The sequence below is a fragment of the Ictidomys tridecemlineatus genome, chromosome 14 (genome assembly GCF_052094955.1).
Source record: "Ictidomys tridecemlineatus isolate mIctTri1 chromosome 14, mIctTri1.hap1, whole genome shotgun sequence".
NCBI lineage: Eukaryota > Metazoa > Chordata > Mammalia > Rodentia > Sciuridae > Ictidomys > Ictidomys tridecemlineatus.
In genome coordinates this window covers 33120045-33142238 of record NC_135490.1, presented here as the reverse complement: position 1 = coordinate 33142238, position 22194 = coordinate 33120045, and the positions used below count along the sequence as shown (strand labels likewise).

At 39.5% G+C, this 22194-nt stretch overlaps 1 protein-coding gene and 1 long non-coding RNA gene across 5 annotated transcripts in view; one reads left to right on the top strand and one right to left on the bottom strand.

Moving 5' to 3' along the window:
• Positions 1-3118, bottom strand: part of Stox2 (storkhead box 2) — a 230459-nt gene extending 227341 nt beyond the window's left edge. The window contains exons 1-2 of one of the 3 annotated variants that reach the window (XM_040294260.2): positions 2957-3118; positions 2331-2765 (exon numbers count right to left, since the gene is read on the bottom strand). In XM_040294260.2, coding sequence (XP_040150194.2) covers positions 2331-2694 — 364 coding nt within the window. In that variant the 5' untranslated portion in view covers positions 2695-2765; positions 2957-3118. Of the gene's footprint in view, positions 1-2330; positions 2769-2956 lie in introns of those variants that run through there. The other 2 variants (XM_078031026.1, XM_040294255.2) reach the window with 2 other exon arrangements.
• On the top strand, positions 1523-20217 carry LOC144370330 (uncharacterized). Of its 2 annotated transcripts, none has more exons than XR_013430309.1 (3): positions 1523-1963; positions 16999-17075; positions 20069-20217. It is a non-coding gene; the product is annotated as an uncharacterized LOC144370330 (long non-coding RNA). The 2 variants fall into 2 exon arrangements; XR_013430310.1 differs by lacking the exon at positions 1523-1963 and adding an exon at positions 3222-3448.
• Positions 20218-22194: the final 1977 nt, after the last annotated feature.

The following is a 22194-nucleotide window of genomic DNA, read 5'->3' as shown; positions in this document are numbered from 1 at the left end:
CAGAAAAAAAAAAAAAAAAAAAGCCTGCAAGTCAGTCATCAGTGGCTCTCAGACATTGGCATTACAAAGCCCAATAAAAGATCTGGCAAGAAGAAAAAATGAGGAAGCCAGCAACCGACACTAACGTTCCATTAGAGAATTTTTATAGCAGATAAAATCTTTCAAACAATTCAGCATTGTACCATCATTACTGAAGCAAAACTGGAATTCCATTAGAGATGTTGATTCCCCCAAGGCACTTCAAAAGAAAGTTCTCACTTAGATATCAGCAGGTATCACCCCTGCTCTTTCATCTGATGCCTCCCTTTTAAGAGGAAGTCCCTTTGCTTCCTAGGATGAAACTAAGTTAAGGATTGAGTCAATACTACAATAGCCATAGCAAGCCCCATCAGAGGACAGTTAGCTTGAGATAGCTCCCTCAACCTACCCAGATCAGATCAAGGTAACAGTTCACTACAGCAATTTGGAACCTTTAAAAACTGCCAGAATATTTCTCTTTGGTTAATATGATAGATCATGAATCCCTATAGGCTTATAAATTCTGCTGAAATGGAAAAAAATGAACATGCTAGAATATTTACAAATGCAATCATGTTATCATAATTGCATATTCGAGATTTCAGAATGGTGGTGTGAGGGTGGATGAAATAAGACTGTCAAGGCCACTGATACATTTGGAAGTTGGATAATGGGTCCTTGAAGGTTTCAATATACTGTTTTTATATTATACTACTTTTGTATATAATATTTGAACATTTTAAATATAAAAAGCAAAAAAAAAATAAGTATGAAGACAAGTCTCAAACTATTAAAATGCTGTAGGAAAATCTATACAGTGCAGAAATACGATATATATATATATATATATATATATATATATATATATATATATATATATTCTTCCTAAAGTGTTAAAGTCCCACAAGTATAAGAGCATATCAAGTCTCAGAAGTATTAACCTCAGCCCCTTTACTAAGCAGCTTAATTACATGAAGGCAACTGAGGGTTCTGCTAAACTAAAAAAGAAAAGAAAAAGAAAAAAAAGGAGGTGGTGGTGGTGGAAGAGAATTAAAGCATCTTTTGAAATGCAGCATAGGTTACAAAACCAACAAGATGCAAGCTGCTTTTTGTCTGTTCAAGGACAGCTTTGTAAAAATCTCTGCTATACAAAAATAGACAAAACACAACAAAATTGAAAATTCTATAAATTTGTCATGCGCATATAAGACACATTAGCAGGTAAAAGCTAATCCTTCAGAGGAAGGCATCATAGCAACCGTGGGTAACGAAAAAGGCGACTTTGCTTTTAGAGTTTGAACTTTTGACCTCTTCCCAAAATGTCACGAAGGAATTTTTAAACCCCTGAACTGTAAAGAATGCTTTCTTCCTTGAAATCGTTTCATAAAGCATTACTATTTACTATACTTTTTTTTTTAAGCCACGGGGCCCAAGGTGCAAAACTAAATAGCAAATTCTAAAAGCTATGCAAACCGGATTAAGAAAAAATGTTAAGTAGTGCAATAAAAAACAGCAAGTCAAGGCAACATTGGAAATGCGGCGGCGAAAATCACCTCTCGGACTCCTTTCCCCTCTTAACATTTTTCTTTTTCTCTTTAGTCAACAAAAGAGATCGGACTTTTTTTCACCGTCCTTTGTTGTCCCTTTCTTCCTTCAATCACACGAAATGACTTGGATAAAGTACTGGAGGCAAGACATTGAAAACGAAATCTACCGTTTTGTCTGAAATGCAGGTGCGTAAAAATTCAGCCAACACCTGAGCTACCTGACGCGTCCCCCGAGGTCGCCACCCTGGGAAAGGACGCCCGGCGGGCGGCGGCGCACCTGAACTGCCAGCAGTCGCTTCGTAGTGAGAGCCTCGCAGCTACCTGACGCTACCTGAATCTGCCCTCTTCACCTTCTTCAGCTCCGCACGCACCTCCGCGGCCCGCGCTGCGCAAACGAGGTAAGACTCACCGAGCCCGGAGCGGGCTACTGCTGAGCTCCCGCGCGCCACCGCGCCGCCTACCTGGCCGCCCCAGGCACCGCCCCGCCGGGGTGCGCCGCCCGCGCCGCCAGGGAGGCTCCGTGGGCCGGACCGGGAGGCGTGGGGCAAAGGCACAGCTCCCTATTTTAGGTGCCAGGAAGTTCCCCAATCCCGAGCTTCCAGGGTGCCCACGGTCCCCTCCGTCCTCCGCCCAGGCGCCCGCATCCAGAGATGCCAGGGCACTGGTCACCTCCGCGGTGCCGGCAGCGGACCGACTCAGGGCAGCCTGGGGGTCCCGCGGACCAAATGGCCACGAGCGGACGGGGCGCGCGGCGGCCTCACTCACCCAGGCAGCGGATGTGGAAGCCCGAGGGTGGCCGCAGCGCCCGGCGGGTCCAGCCCTCTCGCAGCGCTTCCAGATGCTCCTCCTTTCCCTGGATCAGCAGGACCTGCTCGTCGATCCAGCCCAGGAAGAAGGTCTCGGCCACCGCCGCCGTGACCTTCTTGTTCCAGAAGTGTTGCATGTTCTCGGCCTTGAAATCGGCGAAGATCTCGTAGCCGATGTGATGTCGGGCGAGCTGCCGGGGCTGGACCGGGGGCTCGGGCTGCGCTGCCCGGGGCCCCTCTCCAGCCGGCCCCTCGGCCGGGCCCAGGACGATGGCTAGAGAGTGAGGCGCGATCTGCAGAAACTTCTCCATCTTCGGAGGCATCCGCCGCACGGCCCCGCGCTCACCGCGGCCGCCGTCCCTCGCCCGTCCAGAGAACAGCCGCTCGGACGTAGCTGCACAGCAAGTGGGGAGCGTCAGTGTCCCCCGCCCCCAAACCGAGTCCAGCTGACCTCCCCCCGCGACCAGGCTGCTGTGGACGCCGACCCGGGCCGAGTCCCAGCCCGCAGGCGGTCGCAGCACGTCGCTGCGCAGGAAAGGGAAAGGGTGCGGAGCCCGTCCCCGCCCGAGGTCCCGCGCACGTTACCTGCAGCTCCGGGCCACCCTCCCGGCTCCGCTCATCTTCCTGCGGCTGCACCCTCGCCTCCCACGGCACCGGGCGGCCCCAGCGGGGGGCGGAGACCGGGAGGAGGGTGCCCAGGGGGCGGGCAGTTTGCACAGAGCCCGGGAATCCCCTTGGCTGGACTCGGCCAGAGGAATCCCGAGGAGTACGGTGTCTTAAGGTGATCTTAGTGGCTTGGATGGCCAGAGAGGTGCGTTTAGGTTGGGGGTGGGGTGGGGGGGCTTAAGCGTACCGGGAGGCTGGGGGAGGCACTCGGCGACACTAGGAAGGCACCGATTCCGGAGCTTCGAGCGTCGCTCCTCCCCAAGCTCCACCCCGCCCCCACCTCCCACCTCCCGCTGACTAGTTAATGCACCCTTGAAAGTGGCTTTTTTAAAAACTTAGTCAACCACGAAAAATTGTCATCAGTACCTCCTCTCAAATTCCTGTGGAACTCTACTGTCGCATCTTCAGCAGGTACTGTGGGTCTACTCTAAAAGAAACCCAGTGATTCCTAGTATTAGCTACACAGCTTACAGTTCATTAAGAGGTCATAGAAATTTACTAGAAAAGGAAGCGATTATACTTTTACGTTTTTAGGCTTGTTTCTATAAAAGGTTCTGGTTTTTCCTATTTTTTTTTAATCGAGAGAGACTTGAAGTCTTATCCAAAGAGGTGATTGACATAAGAAGTGTAAGGGGTTAAAGCTCCATTTACCTGGAGCAGTGGTTGTCCAGCTTCAGTGTGCATCAGAATCACCTGAACGTTTATTAAAACCGAGAATCTGGGTCCCATTCCTAGAGTCTCTGATTCAGTAGCGAATGAATCAGAATGGTTTTTTATTTATACCTTCCCCCCCCCCTAATAAATTTGTAGGTGGTGGTCCTAAACCACGCTTTGGAAAACAATGAACCAGAAAAAAATGTTGTTCGACCTAGGCTTGAAGGTTGGAAGGAGTAACCGAGCAGTTTGCGACTGGTGTCCTGTGATTTTCCTCTCATGAAATAGTCACTAACCTTAGGTTTGAAGGCCTAATTTTTAAAATTTTTAGTCTTGTGGGGTGTGACCTTGAACACAAAATTCAGTCTCCCCATCTATACAATGGAACTTAAGTCCTACTCAGTCCCTGTCACTGGGCTGGGGAAAGAATCAAGAAAGGAAAAGGATATGAAGTCACCTTAGATTACAAAATTTGCATCATTCCCAGGACGTGTCACCAGTCACAGGTCTGCTCCTCAGACCTCATAAAGCTGAGTCCTGGGTTTGGCGTGAGGAAGGCAGCTGCAGCTGAATCCTGCCCTCAGAATTTCCCAGGCACCCACGGTGGGATGAGACCTGTTATTTTCTTGCCCAGCTTTTAGTGTTTTAGCTCTAAGCCTCAATTTGGTGCTGTCAAAATGCTACATTCTTCACCTCCTTCCTCAGTGCCTAGTCCTCCAGAAGAGAAGTAATGGTGAATGGGTAAAGGGAAGAAGAAAAAATGTTACATTTGTGACTTGTTTATTTGTATTTACCTCTTTATTTTTTTTATTTTGATATAATTTCAGACATGAAAGTTGTAAGAATTGTACAAAGAATCACCCACATATCTTTACTCAGTGTCTTCAGTTGTTAACATTTTATCCTCTCTACACATACACAAATTCCTTTTCTAAGCTGTTCGTAACATCTCTCTAGTATAAACTCCTTTTACTCTTTGTAATGAACAAGTATCTTTTTGAGATATATAAATCTGCTTTGAGATATATAAATACCATACTGTTACTCCCCAAATTTTTACCCATCAGCTATAATGATTATCGATTCTAACTTGGCTTGATTATTATAATGGTTGCTAAATTCTGGTATTATAATCCCATCATTCCTTCTATATTTATTAGTTGCATTACATAGTAAGGATATGTTTTTCTTTCTTCTCTATTATTTATTTGTATTGATAGAGACTATGCATTCCTACTTTATTCAATAGGTTATAATTCTTAACTATCATTTATTTTGTGCTTATATAATCCTAAATTAACCCAGTATGACCCTCCAAAGCTGGATTTTGTGTCCTTTTGGATCTATCCAATCATCTCTGAGAATTTTCTTACTTTCTGGCATAGCAAGATGTTCTAGGATCTTGTCACTACAGGGTTGGGGGTGAGGCCATCAGCCATTTTAACAAGGAACTCTATTTTTTTTTTTTAATTGAAGATTGGTACTCAGAAGCCAATATCTGGCCACTAGGGGTGCTCATTGCTACTGAGGTGACATTTAGGTTTGTTTGTTTGTTTGTTTGTTTGTTTGTGGTGCTGGGGATTGAATTTATGGCCTTGTGCATGTAAGGCAAGCACTCTACCAACTGAGCTATATCCCCAGCCCCAACATTTGTTTTTGATTAGTCCGTTTATTCATGAGCATTCCCTTTCCCAACATACTTCCCCCTTTAAATATAAATGTCCTCAGTCATCTGTATGATAAATATTAGCATGGCTTAGTACAGTAGTTTGGCTATGGAATCTTACATATTCAATCTACTTATCAGACAGATGAGAAACCTTAGGTAAGTTGCCTCTGTCACTCTCAAATTTCTCATCTCCAAAACAGAGAGTTGTTATGAGAAGCAAGATAATGTGTAAAGTTGCAAGCATTCAATAAAATACCAATTTCTTCCTTCTCTAGTCATTCACATATGGAGATAACATTTTCCCCTTAGTGTAGTTCCTTCCCACTCCCAGTTTCTGCTTCTCCCAGAGCCCAGAATACAACTGCATTGCAATGTTTAGGCTTTCCCTCTATTGAATCAGAGGTGGGAATTTTGCTGCTTCTATTGCAAGTTCTATCGTGTCTTGCATTTTTAAATAGCATATAATCATAAGAAGGAAGGGACCTTAAAGATCACCTGGGCAAACTATCCCTTCCAGGCTGAATCCTTTTCAGAGCTTTTCTAAATGACTAGTACTTACACAAAAACCATCTTGTGGTCCAACCTTTTCCATGTGATTGCTTCCAAACTAATGTGCCAGCAACAGAAACATAGCATCTTCTGTATTTGGAGCCTCCTGCAATGCCTCCCTTTACCTTGATCCCTGCTTAAGAAGCTCCTCAAAGGCTCCTTATCTCATCCTGATGCTCAGAATTATCTTGCCTAAACCATGCTGCTTCAAGGAGGCAAGGCAGAGCGTGTTCCATGATGCACATGGAACCTTCTTTCCAATTGAGGGACACTGTTGATCATCTGACTCTGAAGCCATTATGTTTGTTCCCAGAATATTACCACACATACTTTTCATTTTCCAACAGCAGTTTTGGAACAAAAATGTCCAAAATACCACAAGAACAAGCATTTGCACATGTGATACATTTCCCTAATAAAATAAATGTAAAACTACCTTCAACCTGGGACACCTTTGATATTCTCAACCAGATGTATTTCACTTTGAACTCCTCTCAGACATCTCCTACCCAAAGGAGATGTATTTCTACGTATTAATACATCTGCTATGTATTGTATAACTAAATACATTTGTTTGAATGATTTTTCCAGAACAAGGAATATTTCCTACAATCAAAGGAACAGTGTTTTCAACAGTTACTTGTTGAAAGACTGTTTCAAAATGAAGAAGATAGGTCTTCCTCTTTCTGCTACTCCTGTCTAGGCTGAAAAGTCTTTAGAGCCAAGTGTCGGTCAAGACTAAGACTCAAAACATTCCGTATCCTATCCCTGAATCTGCAGAAAGAAAGCCTCTTTTCCAAAATACATAACTTAGGAACTCAGCTCTAAGATGTCTGGACAAATCTTATCGACATACTCTTTCCACATCTAGAACCAAGAGCCATTCATTGTCTTCCTCAAGCAGCAATCCTTCCTGTTAATAATAATAGAGTGGAATTTACTTTAGCACTTAACAAGATGTAAAGGTCTTTAATTCTTACAATAGCCCCTTGTAGTACATATTATTACCATTCTCATTGTTTTATGGATGAAGAAACTAAGACACTCAGAATGTAAGTAATTTGTCACATCAATGAAGTGGTAGAACTAGAATCCTAATCTAGGCAACTTGTTTACAGAGCTCAACCTCCATGTGTTCGCTTAGCTAACCAACTACTGGTAAGGTAGACTTTCCTCAAAAAGTCCTTCAACATTGCCTCTTGAATAAGGGGTATTTAAAAATTTTTTTTCAGTTGCTACATAACATGTTATCCCAAACCCTAGCAACTTAAAAAAAAACAACAAAAATTCATCATCACAGTTTCTGTGGTTAGGGATCCAGTTTCAGCCATACTGACTGCCTTTGGTTCAAGTCTCTATGAACTTGTAGTGAAACCATCTAAAGATCCAAATGGGTGTGGATCCACCTCCAAGTTCGTCTACATGACTGCTGGCAGGATTCAGTTCTGGAGAGTTAGTCTTAGAGCCTCACATCCTCACTCTCTGGAGGTCTATCTTGTTTCTTGCAATATGGACCATAAGTAACTCACCACATACCAAATGGCTTTCTTCATATCAATGAAGATGGAAACCAGAGCCTAATCTTACAATTGACATCCCATCGCATAACCACTGCTGCATTCCGTTTGCTGGAAATGAATGACTCAAGCTAAGCCCATGCTCAAGGAGAAGGAATTAAGCAAAGGTATGAATACCAAGAGGTACAGATCCTTAGGAGTCTTAGAAGCTGCCTACCATAACATTTATAATGAGCCATGATAAGATTCCAGTACTCAGCTAATTGAAATGACATGACAAATTAAAAGAGCAATTTATAATATAAATGCTCTCCTTCACACATAGAAAGCTCTTAATATACACATACATGTAAACAAACAAATATCAGAAAAACTGTCTCTCTTCAAAACAAGGGTCATCTTAGAGGCTGCATCATTAGAACTCAATGGAATGAAGAGGAAGAGATACTTTATTGGTTCCTACTACTGTCATCATCTGCACCATAACCAATCTCATTAGCATCATCATCACCCTTTAATAATCATTGCATGCCTAGCAAGGCCTTGAGAACTTTTCTTAAATAGTCATTTTATTGTGATTTTTTTTTCAAGAGGTTGATATAATGGTAGTACTATTTTGAGATAAGTAACTCAATGTATTTTCATTTTCAATAATTCTTGGTTCCCAGCTGTCCTATAGTGTTCTCCACCCACAGACTGAATTATTGCTGCTCCATGTGGATTCACCAAAGTTTGTCTATGAAGATAGTTTTCTTCTCTTTTCAGTTTATCCTTCTTTTTCCTCCCCCTCACATTCACACCCCTCCAATCTCTCCTCCCTCATCCCCCAATCTCCAGTTGCTAAAGTAGCAGAGACCTAGAACAGAGATAAATTAAGCATCTCTTCAAATGCTGTTATGAAGACAAAAGAAAAGCCAATCAAGGGGAAAAAAATGGGCATAGGGGAAGCACTAAGTAAAGAAATTACCAAAAGCATATTTACAGAATGTCGAACAGGTGCAGTGATGAAGAAGCAGGTAGGTCCTTTGTTGGATAAGATATTGAGAGAAGACTTCTCAGAAGATGTTGTCATTTACTCTAGTCCAAAAGATGAAAAGTTCAGCTTGTCAAGACTCTATTGATCACATTATTGAAATTGCTGGAAATATTGTTACTATTACTTTTCTGTAACCTCACAAAGGAATGGGCAAATTCTGCTTGACAAGGAACTATTTCCTTCCCTAGATTCAGTATCCAAGAACTTTACATTGACTCTGATAGTGGTAAGATTTCCTAGTTATTTTCTGAGGGGAAAATATTTAATGTTTATCAAATGCCTCATTCTTATAAAACTTAGTAAGTTGGAATAATTATTATCCTAATTTTCAACAAGAAAAACTAGTTAGTCAGATGTTAAGTAATCTATGCTCAAGGTCATGCATCAACACTTGATGAAGCCAAGATGTGAACTAGATCTCTAACTCCAGACCCATGGTTTCTCATCATCCACTGCAACTTCTGAAGGAGCTAAGAATCTACAAGATAAACCTGTGTTATATTATTCACAAGAAATTTATGCTCCAATTTACTTGAAAAACCTTCAGAAAAAAAATGGTGTAGAAGTGCATGAATATCTAACCACATAATCCTCAAAGCTATCTCAAATATCCTAAGGAGAACATTTGCTTCAGTTGTCTCAAGATCGAAGTTTCAAGATGAGTGGGATTTTGTGCAGGATGGAAGAGCAGTGTGAATGAAACTCTTTGTTAGCCCTTCTCCCCACCGCTTGCAGCCAACTGCCTGCCATTTTTTGCTGGGGAAAGAATGCTTTGCTAAACTTGTTCTTGTCCAAGCTTATCAATTGCTGCTTGTCTACTGTGCTATAACAGAAGCCCAAACAATCATCATTAAGGGAGGTGCATTCCAGCCTAAGTGCCTTCAGATTGACATTTCTGTTCGTGACAGATGGTGTTTTCTAAAGTTGGCTACCACGATATCTCTCATTCGTGTGCACTCTGTTGTGATAGGATGTTGTCACTCCTCTACTAAAGAATTAGTCTTTCCACAGCTTTGACTGTGGTCAGACACTGTGATTTCTTTGACCAATAGAAGAGACTTGAAGGCAGACTGTACCAAATGGTTGTAAACCTTATTGATCCCAAAGCTCTCAATTTTTTGCTCTTTGAAGCCAGCACCATGTAACAGGCGTAACTACCCTGAGACCATTATGATGTGAGAGAGCTCAGACTCAGCATGTGGAGAAGGTGTGCAGCAGAGAGCAACTGTGGCCATTCCTCTCTTGTCCTCATGATCCCAGACCAGTCACCAGAAACATAAATGAGGGAGACATTCTAGCCCCAGCAGAATAGAAGAACTAAGGACCCCAATTGATGACCCCAACATACTGCTATCCCAAACATCTCCAGACATACTCAATTGAAGCTTCTATTTTGGTAGCAAAGGTGAGACATTCCCACTGTGCCCAGCCAGGATGTCTGACTTAACAGAATCATGAGAATATAAAATTGTGGCAATTTTACATCACCAAATTTGGGATGATTGGTTACATAGAAATAGACCCTCAGATAGAAATAGATCCTCAGATAGAAATAAACCCTCAGATAGAAATAGACCCTATTGCTCTTGCAATATATGCATGATTCAGGTAGAACTATAATTCATATGACTCTAGACAGGAAATGATAGATCATTGACATCTTGATTGTGGAATCTATGAAAAGTCAATTTTTATAAAGAAAAAAGAATGTCCTGATATATTATTTTTATAGAAGCAGTGTTGTGTGTGCATTTGGATACGTAAGTCCATATTTTCTGGTATTAAATGGGTATGCGTCAGAAACAATGGCATCTGCTAAAAACACTCAATAAAACCTTACTGCAGTAGGAGTCTAGAATTTCCATAGAACTCCTATAACCATGAGGTGACCATTTGTTTTAATTACAAGACTTCCAAAGGCTTCTTTCAAGGATAATCCACCTTTAATTTTGTCACATCAGGGCTGGGGATGTAGTTCAGTGGTTGAGTGCTTGCCTAGCAAGCTGGATTCCCAACACCACCACCAAAAAAAGAAAAATTTATAATTTTATCACATCACTTTTTCAGTATTCATGATTTTGCTTAATGATATAACTATGTGCTCACCTACTATCCAGAAAGAACAGAATCAATTATTAATGCCTAAGTTACAACTGATCTCAGAATAATAAAACCGCTGACATTTGTATGGCGTTTCCTAGGCGTCATGTACCATACTATGTACTCTATGTATGTTTATTCATTTAATCTGCACGACAACCATATGGAGTAGATACTGTTGTTATCCTAATTTTATAGATGAGAAACTGATTCCCCAGAGAAGTTGCGCAATTTGTGCAGCATCTCAGCTGTTAAATCATCGAGCCAGGATTCACATCCAGGAAGGCTGGTTTTAGAATCTGTGCTTATAACAACAATGCTATCAAGTCCCCAGTACTCTTTCTCAAAGAGTTAGTAATCTTTTCATCAGGGACTCACGTGTGAATTACTCACTTTGACGGTATTGGTGCTATCTTGTGGTTGAGAATTACATTGATATTAAAAAGACTGCAAAATCACATCCCATACCTCACTTCTCCCTACAACCTACTACTGACACTTACCTTTCTCAAGGTCCTAAGTTGATTTTCCTTATAGGAAAGACTTTATAACTGCCTAAGACACTTTCTCAATATGGCTCAGTGTGCTCCTGGATACTGGTCTATCTATTTTGATTCCTCATTTATTTTTCCCCGAATGAATTTTCTAGAACAAAATTGTCACTAGAAGAAAAGCCTCATATGACCTGAACATTATCTGCAGATGGTTCTTAAGAGGCTCCTGAAAAATGCCTCTGCATTCGGCAACTTTCTGTAACAAAATACTTGTGATGATCAACTTATAAAGAGGAAAGGTTTATTTGGGTTCATAGTTTGGGAAATTTCAGTTTGACCCACTGCTTTGGGGTCTGTGGTAAGGCAGCACATCATAGGAAGCTGCTGACTTCATGGTGGCCAGGAAACCAAGAAGAGGACTACCACACTTCCCTTTGAGGGCACACTCACAATTTGACCATTTGACCCACATCTCAAAGGCTCCACCACCTCCCAATAGTGCCATGGGTTAGGGACAAGGGCTTTTAACATATGGTCCAGGCCATAGTAACTTCTGCTGACCTGCACCACCCAGGACCCTTCTTCACTCTGGCATTTATGAGATACTGGCCTGGGCACCTTAATTACAATGGCAGAAGTGCATCCTGGGCTAAAACAAAATTTCAAAGAACAGTGTGCAAATTTTTTTCTTATATTTCTATTAATGGTTTGCTCCTGTTCAATTCTTGTACGTATTCATGGCAGTAATTGAGAGCAGAAAACAGCCTAGGGTCATATTTTCTCTATTAAGATATTTTATTCTTTTTCTGTTTGATATTATAAACCCAATCCAAATTTCATGCTCATTTTTATTCCATCACCCAAACCAAATTATTGAAATGTTTTACAACACTCATATCCATATCATGAGCATGCTTGCCTCAAGCTTTAATTCAGAATGACCAGAATTTAATAAGTCTTGCTCCCATTTATCAACAATCATGTACCAAACAACTACGGTATTCTAAGCAGTGTGCTGAGCACCAGACATAGAGAAAAAGATATGACATGGCTCTTGTTTGGGGCAAGCTTATGATTTGTAAGAGAAGACAGAAGTAATCACTGTGAAATGAATTTATGCCTTATTGCTGCCATGGTAGAAGCAATACTGTAGAGAAGAAAAAAATAGGAGAGGTATTAAAGGAAGGAGAGGTTAATTATAAATGGGTGACACTGGGAATGAGAGAAGACTTTATGCAGTGGGTAATATTAAGCTAACACATGAAAGATTATTATGCTTGGTTTGGTGCCCTAAAAATAAGGACTTATAGTATGATGTTGATGTATAGTATGATGCTTACTTATGGCTCTTTAAAATCTAGGGGTCTTTTTTAAACTTTCTTTTACTTACTAATTTTATTTATTTATTTATTGTGTGTGTGTGTGTGTGTGTGTGTGTGTGTGTGTGTGTGTGTTGCTAAGGATCAAACCGAGTGCCTCACACATGCTAAGCAAGCATTCTTCCACTGAGCTATAGCCCCAGCCCAACCTAGGGGTCTTGATCCCAGGCAGAGTATCTATAACTGGAAATTGTGTTATAAGAAAATGGTTATTAACACTAAAAGGTCACTTTGGGATTGATTTATTTTTAAATTAGGTCTGATTCAAAGTGTCTCCAGTAATAATTTTATTCTCATTCCTTTGCATATTTATGGGCTTCTTAGGTAGGAAATAAAGGAGTGGACTTACAGAAATCCTGGCAGTATTTGAGCATCTCACTGTTTCTTCCAGAGGGTTGTGTTCTTCATGTAAACAGCATCCCCTATGAGGGCCAGGTGGGCAAAACTGACCAACTACTGCCATAATACATACTATATTATCATTGTTTTTCTATACAGATGGATACACGAAATGCCCCTGTTGCTACTTCATGTGAAATAACAATAGCTGATGTTAATAACAAAGCTACATGGTAAAACACAATTTTATGGATTTTCTCCTGCTCTCTGCAATAACAACAGTTCATTATCCACTCATTTTTCAGAAAATGTAATCGCCAAGTTCTATCTTTAATTGTATTTCCCCCAAAGAAGGAAGTGAATACTCAGTATCTGAGATCTCCAGCAGGGGAAATTATAACCTGCCAGGACCCTGCCATCTTGCCCAAAACACATATTCTCCAGTAAACCAGCCCTTCCCCCTCTGTGATTACTGCAGATGGCAGATTTCCAAAGGGAAGGAAAGGGCCAGCTAAAAATAGGGAGTTTTAGGAAAATTCTATGATTAATCAGATAACTGTTATCTGAAACATGCAGATATCAAAACATTTAAAAGGCACAAACATAGTCTTTCATAGGAAAAAGCATAATGATCTAATTCATGTTGCATTTATTAAAAAGTACAGCTTCATGGAGCTGGAGTAGTGGCTCAGTGGTAGAGCACTTGTATCGTATGTGTGAGGCACTGTGTTTGATTCTCAGCACCACATATAAATTAATGAACAAAATGAAGATTCATCAACATCTAAAAAAAATTTTTTAAAGTAGAACACCTGATAGGGGCATGCAATTATAAAGGAAACTACATCTTGATGCTGTGTTATACTTTAATCACTTTAGATGTAACTGGGCAAAGAGTTTAGAAAAATATTATATATAGTTGATTTTTTCCTGATAATTCAAAATAAAGTCATTACCTTTTAATCATTTATCCCATTTATTCTTGATGAAAAAATATATATGTTCACTTTAAAAATTAAAGTAGTATTGTTTGTAATTTCACATTTCCTTTATGCTATTAATGGGGATTGTCTTGATACTAGAAAAATAAGTAGCACATCCATAAGACTTTTCTACCACCTGTGATAATCATGCAAACTTACTTTCTTTTCAACTCACGATTTTTAATATGTTCTACTTATCCATTTTTTGAAAGATTTAAGTATAATTTGTAAAAGTAACCAGACAAGCATCTCATGTCAAAAAATGACATTTCATACCAGAATTATACACACACACACACACACACACACACACTGAGAGAGAAAAAAGATAAAGTATCTTTATAGAAAATGTACCATCAAGAGAAAAGTACATTTAAGTCTTTCATTTCTAGCAATAGAGCATATAAATTATCCTACATTTTTTCACTACAAGCATTAAAAAATTACATATATATACATGTATGAATATCACCTTTGTATTCCACACACATATATATTTTACATAATTGGAATTAATCTTAAAATAATTGATTTTTTTTACTTAAGTAGTCTTAGACATTAAATAGTAAATGTCTCAGAGATAATCAATATATGAACCCTACCATTACAATAAATAGCTCTGAGAAGTTATCAAAAAAAAAAAAAATACGATCTCCAGCACTGACCCTGTGCTTCCAAGTAAGGTGATGTTGAAAATATCGGGCCAAAGATTCTTCCAGGAACAACTAGAAAAGTCAGGTAAAATATAAGCATGTCTGCTCCTGAAGCAAAAAGGTAATAAAATTTCCAAGGGAAAAACTATGAAGCAATGAGCCAACCTCTTACAGCCACCTTTCCTGAAGGAAATTGGGTCATCTTCAGGCTTTGCCTGAGTAGAGAGCAGCTTCTGATGGACAGAGACTCTATGGTGGCTTTATGTAACTGGAGTGACATAAATTAAAAGGCCTCAAACAAGGACAGTTTTCTTTTTAAGACACCTACAAAGGATGGGAGGATCAAACACTCGGCTGAAAAACAGTAAAGTTTTGTTAGCCTCATCATAATGATGAGACAAAAATTAGAGTTTATGACCCAACAGGGAGAGGAACCCTAGGGCACTGACCAGGTCCTCAGTTGAAAGCCCCAGAGCCCATTAGCATAAAGAGGAGGGAGGAGCCTAAAGTAAACCAAACTAGGTCAAAGTGTAGGTCAGACTAGGGGCTTCTCAGTTCCCTATTGAACAAAGTGATCAAACCCCACTCTAAGAACTTAGCAAGGGGACGGGTAAATTTTCTCTGGTGGAAGATGACATCATCTGGAGATTTTCCAATATTTCATAGACAATGTCCGGCATTCACTTAAAAGTTATAAGGTATCTGAGGGAAAATTACTATGTTTAGTTTGTTGAGTTCCTTGAGTGGGGGAGATAAATATATACTAAAAAATATATATATATAGCAAGAAGAACTCTCTAAAATAAACTGAATTGTTCGAGGAAAATATGGAGAAAAACAAAGCAAAGGAGAATTTTACCATAGAATCAAAAGATATGTATGTATCAAATGAAATTTTACAATGGAATGGAAAGTACAATCTCTGAAAATAAGATTCAATGTATAGGCTTTAAATTAGACAATATACAGAACAAGAAATTACTGTTGAGCTGAAAGAGATGAATAGAAACTACTCAAAATTTAAAGCCAAAAGAAAGTGGTGTGTATGAAAAAAATGTGAAAGGAATTAAGTGGGGTATATTGAAGCAATCTAATACATGTGTAATTTAAATTCCATAAATATGAGGCAGAAGAAATAGTTGAAGAGATAAGAAAAACTTCCGAAACTGTTATATAACATGATCTCATAGATTTTGCAACAAGTAAAATAAACACACAAAAAAATCATACATGGGTTTATCAAGATAAAACTGCTGAAAACAAAAGACAAAAACAATTCTAAAAGTAGCCAGGGGAAAGAATATGCATTAACTACAAATATATAACAATAAAACATTTTGCTGACTTATCAATAGAAAGAATGGAACTGGAAGACAATGGAATATATTTTTAAATATCAAAAGTAAATAGTTGTCAACTTAGAATTATTGGCGATGAAAATAATCTTTAAAGGGCCAAGGTTGTGACTCAGTTGTAGAGCACTCGCCTAGCATGTGCAAGGCCCTGGGTTAATCCTCAGCACCACATTAAAACAAGTAAATAAAACAAAGGTATCATGTCCAACTACAAGTAAAAAATAGATATTTTAAAAAAATAATCTTTCACAATGAAGGTGAACTAAAATTTTTTTCAGACAATCAAAACCACAACACTAATTTAATAATTCTGACCTCTTTGTGATAGGATGGTCCTTCAACACTGTCCACACAATAATCACTCAAACCTGTGAATATTTTGCATTACGTGGAATAAAAGGGACTTTGGAGATGTAATCAAGCTCACTGATTTGTTGACCTTAAAATATAGAGATGATTCTGGATTATCTGGGTGGATCCATGCCATCACATAAGTCCCTGTAAGGAGAGATTTCTTCCAGTTGAGGGCCAAAGAGAGATGAGGCTGAAAGGAAACCAGAGAGATTTCAACGGTGAGAAGGATTTGGCACATCACTTCTGGCTCTAGGGTGTGGAAGGCCATGAGGAAGAACAAGAGAGAGGCCTCTAGGAGCAATGGGTGTCCCACCGACAAGCAGCAAAGAAACAGAACCTTCACCCTACAGTGAGGGTTGGGGTATCTAAACATGTGCACAGGAGTCTTCTACTGCTATGAGACGGAGCTGGGAGGGGGAAAAGAAGGGGGAAAGGCCAGGCTAAGAGTAAGGGGCTGCTTCTCAGCGTTGTGAGGCAAAACTCCAAAGTAAAGGATAGAATGATTCTAAATTATAATCTAAATATAGAGGAAATCATCACATTTAAAAAAAACACAAGATGAACTACAGGAATCAAGAGAATATGGTATTAGCATAGTGTCAGACATGTTGATCAATAGAAAAGAATTGAAAACCCAGAACTAAATACCTACACCTAGAGCCAAGTGATTTTCCCTTCCCTTTCCCTCCCTCCTCTCTTCCCCCATTTTTCCTCTCTCCCTTTCTCTCTCTTCTCTCTCTCTCTCTCTCTCTCTCTCTCTCTCTCTCTCTCTCTCTCTCTCTCTCTCCACCTCCCTTTCTTTTTTCCAGTATTTGGGAACTCAGAGGCCTTCTACCATTGAGCCATGCCCTTAACTCTTTTTATTTTATTTTGACACAGGGTCTCCCTAAATTGCTGAGGCTGACCATGAATTTATAATCTACCTACCTCAGCTTCCCAAGTATTTGGGAGTACAGGTATGTGCTACTATGCCCAGCTGGGCCAACTGAATTTTAATTAAAAAAAAAAAAAAGGTCAGTGAAATACAGTGAAAAAGAAATAACTGTTTTCAACAAATGATGGGGTACGATGGGTTCACACAAGCAAAATACCTTATACTACACACAAAAACTAACACAAAATTGATCATAGACCTAAATGCAAGAGCAAAAAACTTCAAATATCTTAGAATAAGGGTGAGTAAATCTTTATGATCTCAAGTTAGGCAATGGTATATATATATATATATACCATTGAAGAGATAAGAAAAACTTCCAAAACTGTTATATAACATGATCTCATAGATTTTTATATATCATGTTAATATATATATTAACATGATCTCATAGATATTTATATATCACTTGCAATAGAAGAAAATAATAATAACTTGGATTTAAAATTTAAAGCTTTTCATGTCAGAAAACACTTTCAAGAAAGTACAAATGAAGCCAGGAATGGTGAGACTAAGAAAAATTATTTTCAAATCATATGCCTGATAAAGAACTTGTATCCAGGATATGTAAAGAACCCTCCAAATTCAGTGGTTAAAAGAAAAGTAGACTGGCATAAGACAGGAACAGACATTTCACTGATATCAGAAATCAGACCATGAAAGGAAGCTCAATATCATTAACCATCAGGGAGATGCAAATTTAATTTGCACTGAGTTATGGTTATACTCCTATCAGAATAACTAAAATAAAAAACAGGGACACCACCAAATGCTGGCAAGGATGCCTCCAGAGAAACTAGATCGTTCACACATTACTAGTAGAAATGTAAAGTGGTTCAGCCACTCTGAGAAACAGATTGACAATTTCACATAAAACTAAACACGGCACCACCAAATGACCATGTAATTTCATGCTTTAGAAATTATGTCGAAGAAGTAAAAATTATGTGTACACCAAAATCCATGCATGAATGTTCATAGAACCTTTATTTACATAGTCAAAAACTGGAAACCACAATACATTCACATCACTAAAACTACCAAGGGATAAAAAAATATGAGCTAGTGATACATGTAACAGCTTGGATGAATTTCCAAAGAATTATGGTGAAAAAATCCAATCTTCAAAGATTACATATTTTATGATTCCATTTACATGGCATTCTTGAAGTGACAAAATTATAAAAATGGAAAATAGATATGTAGTTGTCAGAAATTAGAAACAGTGGGTGTGGAATAGTGTGGGAGGATGTAATTACAGAAAGGCAATAGGATGGTGGGTTTATAGTTAGTAAAATGTAATTAGTAAAATCTCCATATTACTTTACACCCACTTTGTAAAGCAGTATGGAGATTCCTCAAAAAACTGGGAATGGAACCACAATATGACTCACCTACGTCACTCCTTGGGATTTATCTAAAAGAGCTGAAATCAGCATGCACACATGCATACTAATGTTTATAGCAAAGCAATTCACAATAGCAAGTTATGGTATCAGCCTAAGTACCTGCCAACAGACAAAAGGCTAAAATATGGTACATATACATATGGGGTTTTTTAACTCAGTAATAAAGAAGAGTGAAATTATGCCATTTGCTGGTAAATGGATGGAACTGTAGGATACCATGCTAATTATAATAAGCCAGGCTCAGAAAATCAAAGTTCAAATGTTCCTTTCACATCCAGAAGTTAGAGGGGAATAAGGAATTTTTAAAAGAGGATTTCATGAAAATACAAGGAGGGCAGTGGAGTAGAAAAAGAGGCTTGAAGGGGGTGAGGGGAAGGATGAGGAAGGGGAGGAACTGTGGAATGTAATTGACCAAATTATGATTTTGTGCATGTATGAATACATCACGATGAATTGCACTTTCAATATAACCATAATGCACCAGATTTTAAATAAATGATACAAATAGAGGTAAAACCAATAGAGTAGAGGAGAGGAAGGGGGATTGGGAGGAAAGGGAATGTGCAGGGGATTGAAATGGAGCCAATTATGTTATATACATTTATGCATATGTCACAATGAACCCCACTACTATGTATAACTATAATACACTAATACAAACATTAACCAATAATAAATAAATAAAAGGGCAACAAGAAAGACAGAGAGATTAGTATTTACCTGAGGCCAAGGAGAAATGGGAAATGACTGCTAGTTGATAAGACATTTCCTTTTATGATCATGGAAATGTTCTAAAATTAGATTGTGGTGATCATTACACACATCTGCAAATAAATTGAGTTTATTTTAATTGTACACTTAAAAGAGGTGATTGTTGTGTTGTTATTCTATATAAATTTTATCTCAATAAAACTGACAAAAAAGATATAACAAAATTAAGAAATAAAGGATTGCCAAACATATTTTAACAGTTGGTTAGCTTGATGTAAACCTGTTGACTATCTAGACATGTGCCATATGGATCTCCATTTGTGTTGGGGGCAGCCTGTCTGCCACTGTCACTAGTGGTACCACAAACAGAGGACTATGTTCACATAAGGAACTGAGCACTAAGAAGTGGGTGACTGAAAAATGCTTAGAGTGCTTCGTTGTTGTCCTGTTTGTATTTTTGTTTTGTTTTTTGGTGTTTTTTGTTTGTTTGTTTGTTTGTTTTGTTTTGTCTTGTTGTTTTACAGTATTGGGGATGGAACCCAGGGCACATGACCAGCCCTTTTTATGTTTTATTTCAAGACAGTGTCTTCCTAAGCTAATAAATAATCACCGTGCTGCTGAAAGTATAGACTCTAAGCTATAACATATCATAATTAATATACTTTCACATTGTTCCGATTACTGTCTTGAATTCTGTCCTAAACCAATGCTATGATTTGAATACAAACCCTTCAAAATTCAGGGGTTGAAACATAAGGGCCAAAGTGATCATATTGAGAGGTGGGACCTTAGAGATGAATGGGACTGGTTGCCCTTCTGCTGTCAGTAGAACTAGTTGCCTTTATAAAGAGCTTGATGGAGAAGATTCCTCTTTCTTTGCCCTCTGTCTCTCCAGCCATTCCTCCCATCCAGAGGATGCAGCCTTCAGGGCACCCCCTTGGAAGCAAAGACCTGATCCTCACCAGAAAATGAACCCACCTGCACTCTGATCTTGGACTTCCCAGGCTAAAGAACTATGAGAAATAAATTTCTGTTATTTATAAATGGCGTAGTCTGTGGCGTAGACTCTGGCTTCAACTTAATATTTTTCAGAAAATTGCAGACAACAGTGTTACTCTAGCCACAGCAGAAAATGATGCTTTCTACTAAAATTTAATTTCTCTCTTGTTGTCCTTCTCTCTCCCTAACTCATAGAGTTCCACCATAGAGGTCTGTCATTTTGTAAAGCATTGGCTACTGTAAGTCTATCCTAATCAATCCATGGGAAAAATTAAAGAACAATGTGTTGAAAGTTTTAAAAACCAACCTTTCTAGGCCCATATATGCATCATATGGCTAAAAATATTATAGTATCCTAATATCTATACTAGTAGGACAATATGAGAAAAGTATTACAAGTTGGGAAAAGGGTTATAGATAAACTAAAGAAATTCTGTGGTTCTTGGTCCGAATAGTCTAAGCATTGTATTTCCAGGAAGGAAAAATGCCTCTATAATTTGTCATGCAGTGGTGAATAGCTAAATATTCTTTCATAAACTTCGGCTTTGTGACCCAAGGATCTAAGTGATTACCACCTGGATTTGATGAATCAGGCTCTAAATAGTAAAACATCCCCACAGGCCACATCTGTTGTCCGGGTCTGCCCTTGGTGGTAAACTATGTAGCAATTAAACATTTGGGAGCCTCTTACTCCCCCTGCCAGCTCTCATTTATTAAGGGTTCATCCTTCACAGAGATAGGAGCGTACCTATGTCCTAAGAACAAAGCAAGGGAAAACTGTCAATGGCGTATGTTATGGGGACACTTTATAGAAATGAGGTTGTGGGTGAGCTCCGCCTGGCTAGACTTCTCCATGTCTCCTTCCTCTTTCTGTCCACTAAGGAGCTACACTGCCATACACTGCACCAATGGACTCCCTATCCCTCTTATTTCTAGTTGGATCTGGATGATAGGAGATACTGCTAAGCAACTGGAGGCCAAAGGAGAAAGATAATGGAGAATTTATTCTCCTGGCTCTTCCTGGTCAGGCCCCCAGTTGGCAACAGTGCATTCCTTTACCCAAGGCCATGCATGGTCCCTCTTTAGGGCCTTTTTCTACCATGGCTGCTCTTGTGGGATTGGTGACCACCACTTCCCTTGTTCAGCTCTTGCCTGCATCCCGGGTGGGTGGTGGAATGGGCTGGCTGAGAAATATATTTCTAAGAAAATAAAAGCTAAGAAAAATAGAATGATGAAAAAACCACAGACGTCGAAGTAGTTTCAGAACCAGGGGCAGGACAGGCAAGCTGATCAGACAGATTGAGCTTCTAGACTCTGGCAAAATTGAGCCCATGCCTGATTTATTTAAATCGGAAAACACCAAAGGCCTTCATCAAAAAAGTTAAAGGTAGGCTGTTCAGTTCTCAACAGGTTATGCCCATCTCCATTGCTACTATGAGGTATCTTCCTAGCAGAGCAGAGATAAAGGTCACATGCACTGGGAAATCTATTGCCCACAGGAGAGCCACATATAGTTCACAATGCCAAACCTAAATCTCCTTGGCTACTATATCAAGAGAAGACCCTCATGTAATTCACAGATGGCTTCCTGCAACAAGCCATCTAGTCTAGGGGATTTTGTTACAGCAGTGCACACAAACTAATCCCTGGGTCCCTAGGGAGTCAGGGATGAGTGTGGAAAGGGTGAGGGTTTTCACACGAAGGAAATGCAGTAAGTAGGAACATAGCTTGCAGCTGGATAGTGAGAGATGAGTTCATAGAGTTAGAGGGTAGCACATCACACAGCATCTTTGGGATCTATGCATCCACCCACCAGCACCTGGAAATTCACTGGTCTTAGCTACTGGGTTCCAAAATGCAACTGGAGCCAGGAATTCCATTTGGAGCCATATTACAAAAGGCCTTGGAGGCCAGGTAGAGGAATCTGGACCTGATTCAAGACTGAATGAATGCACACCTCACCAGCTGGAGCCAAGGGTTTATTTTGGCTTAGGATTCTGGAAGTTCAAATCCAAACTCTGA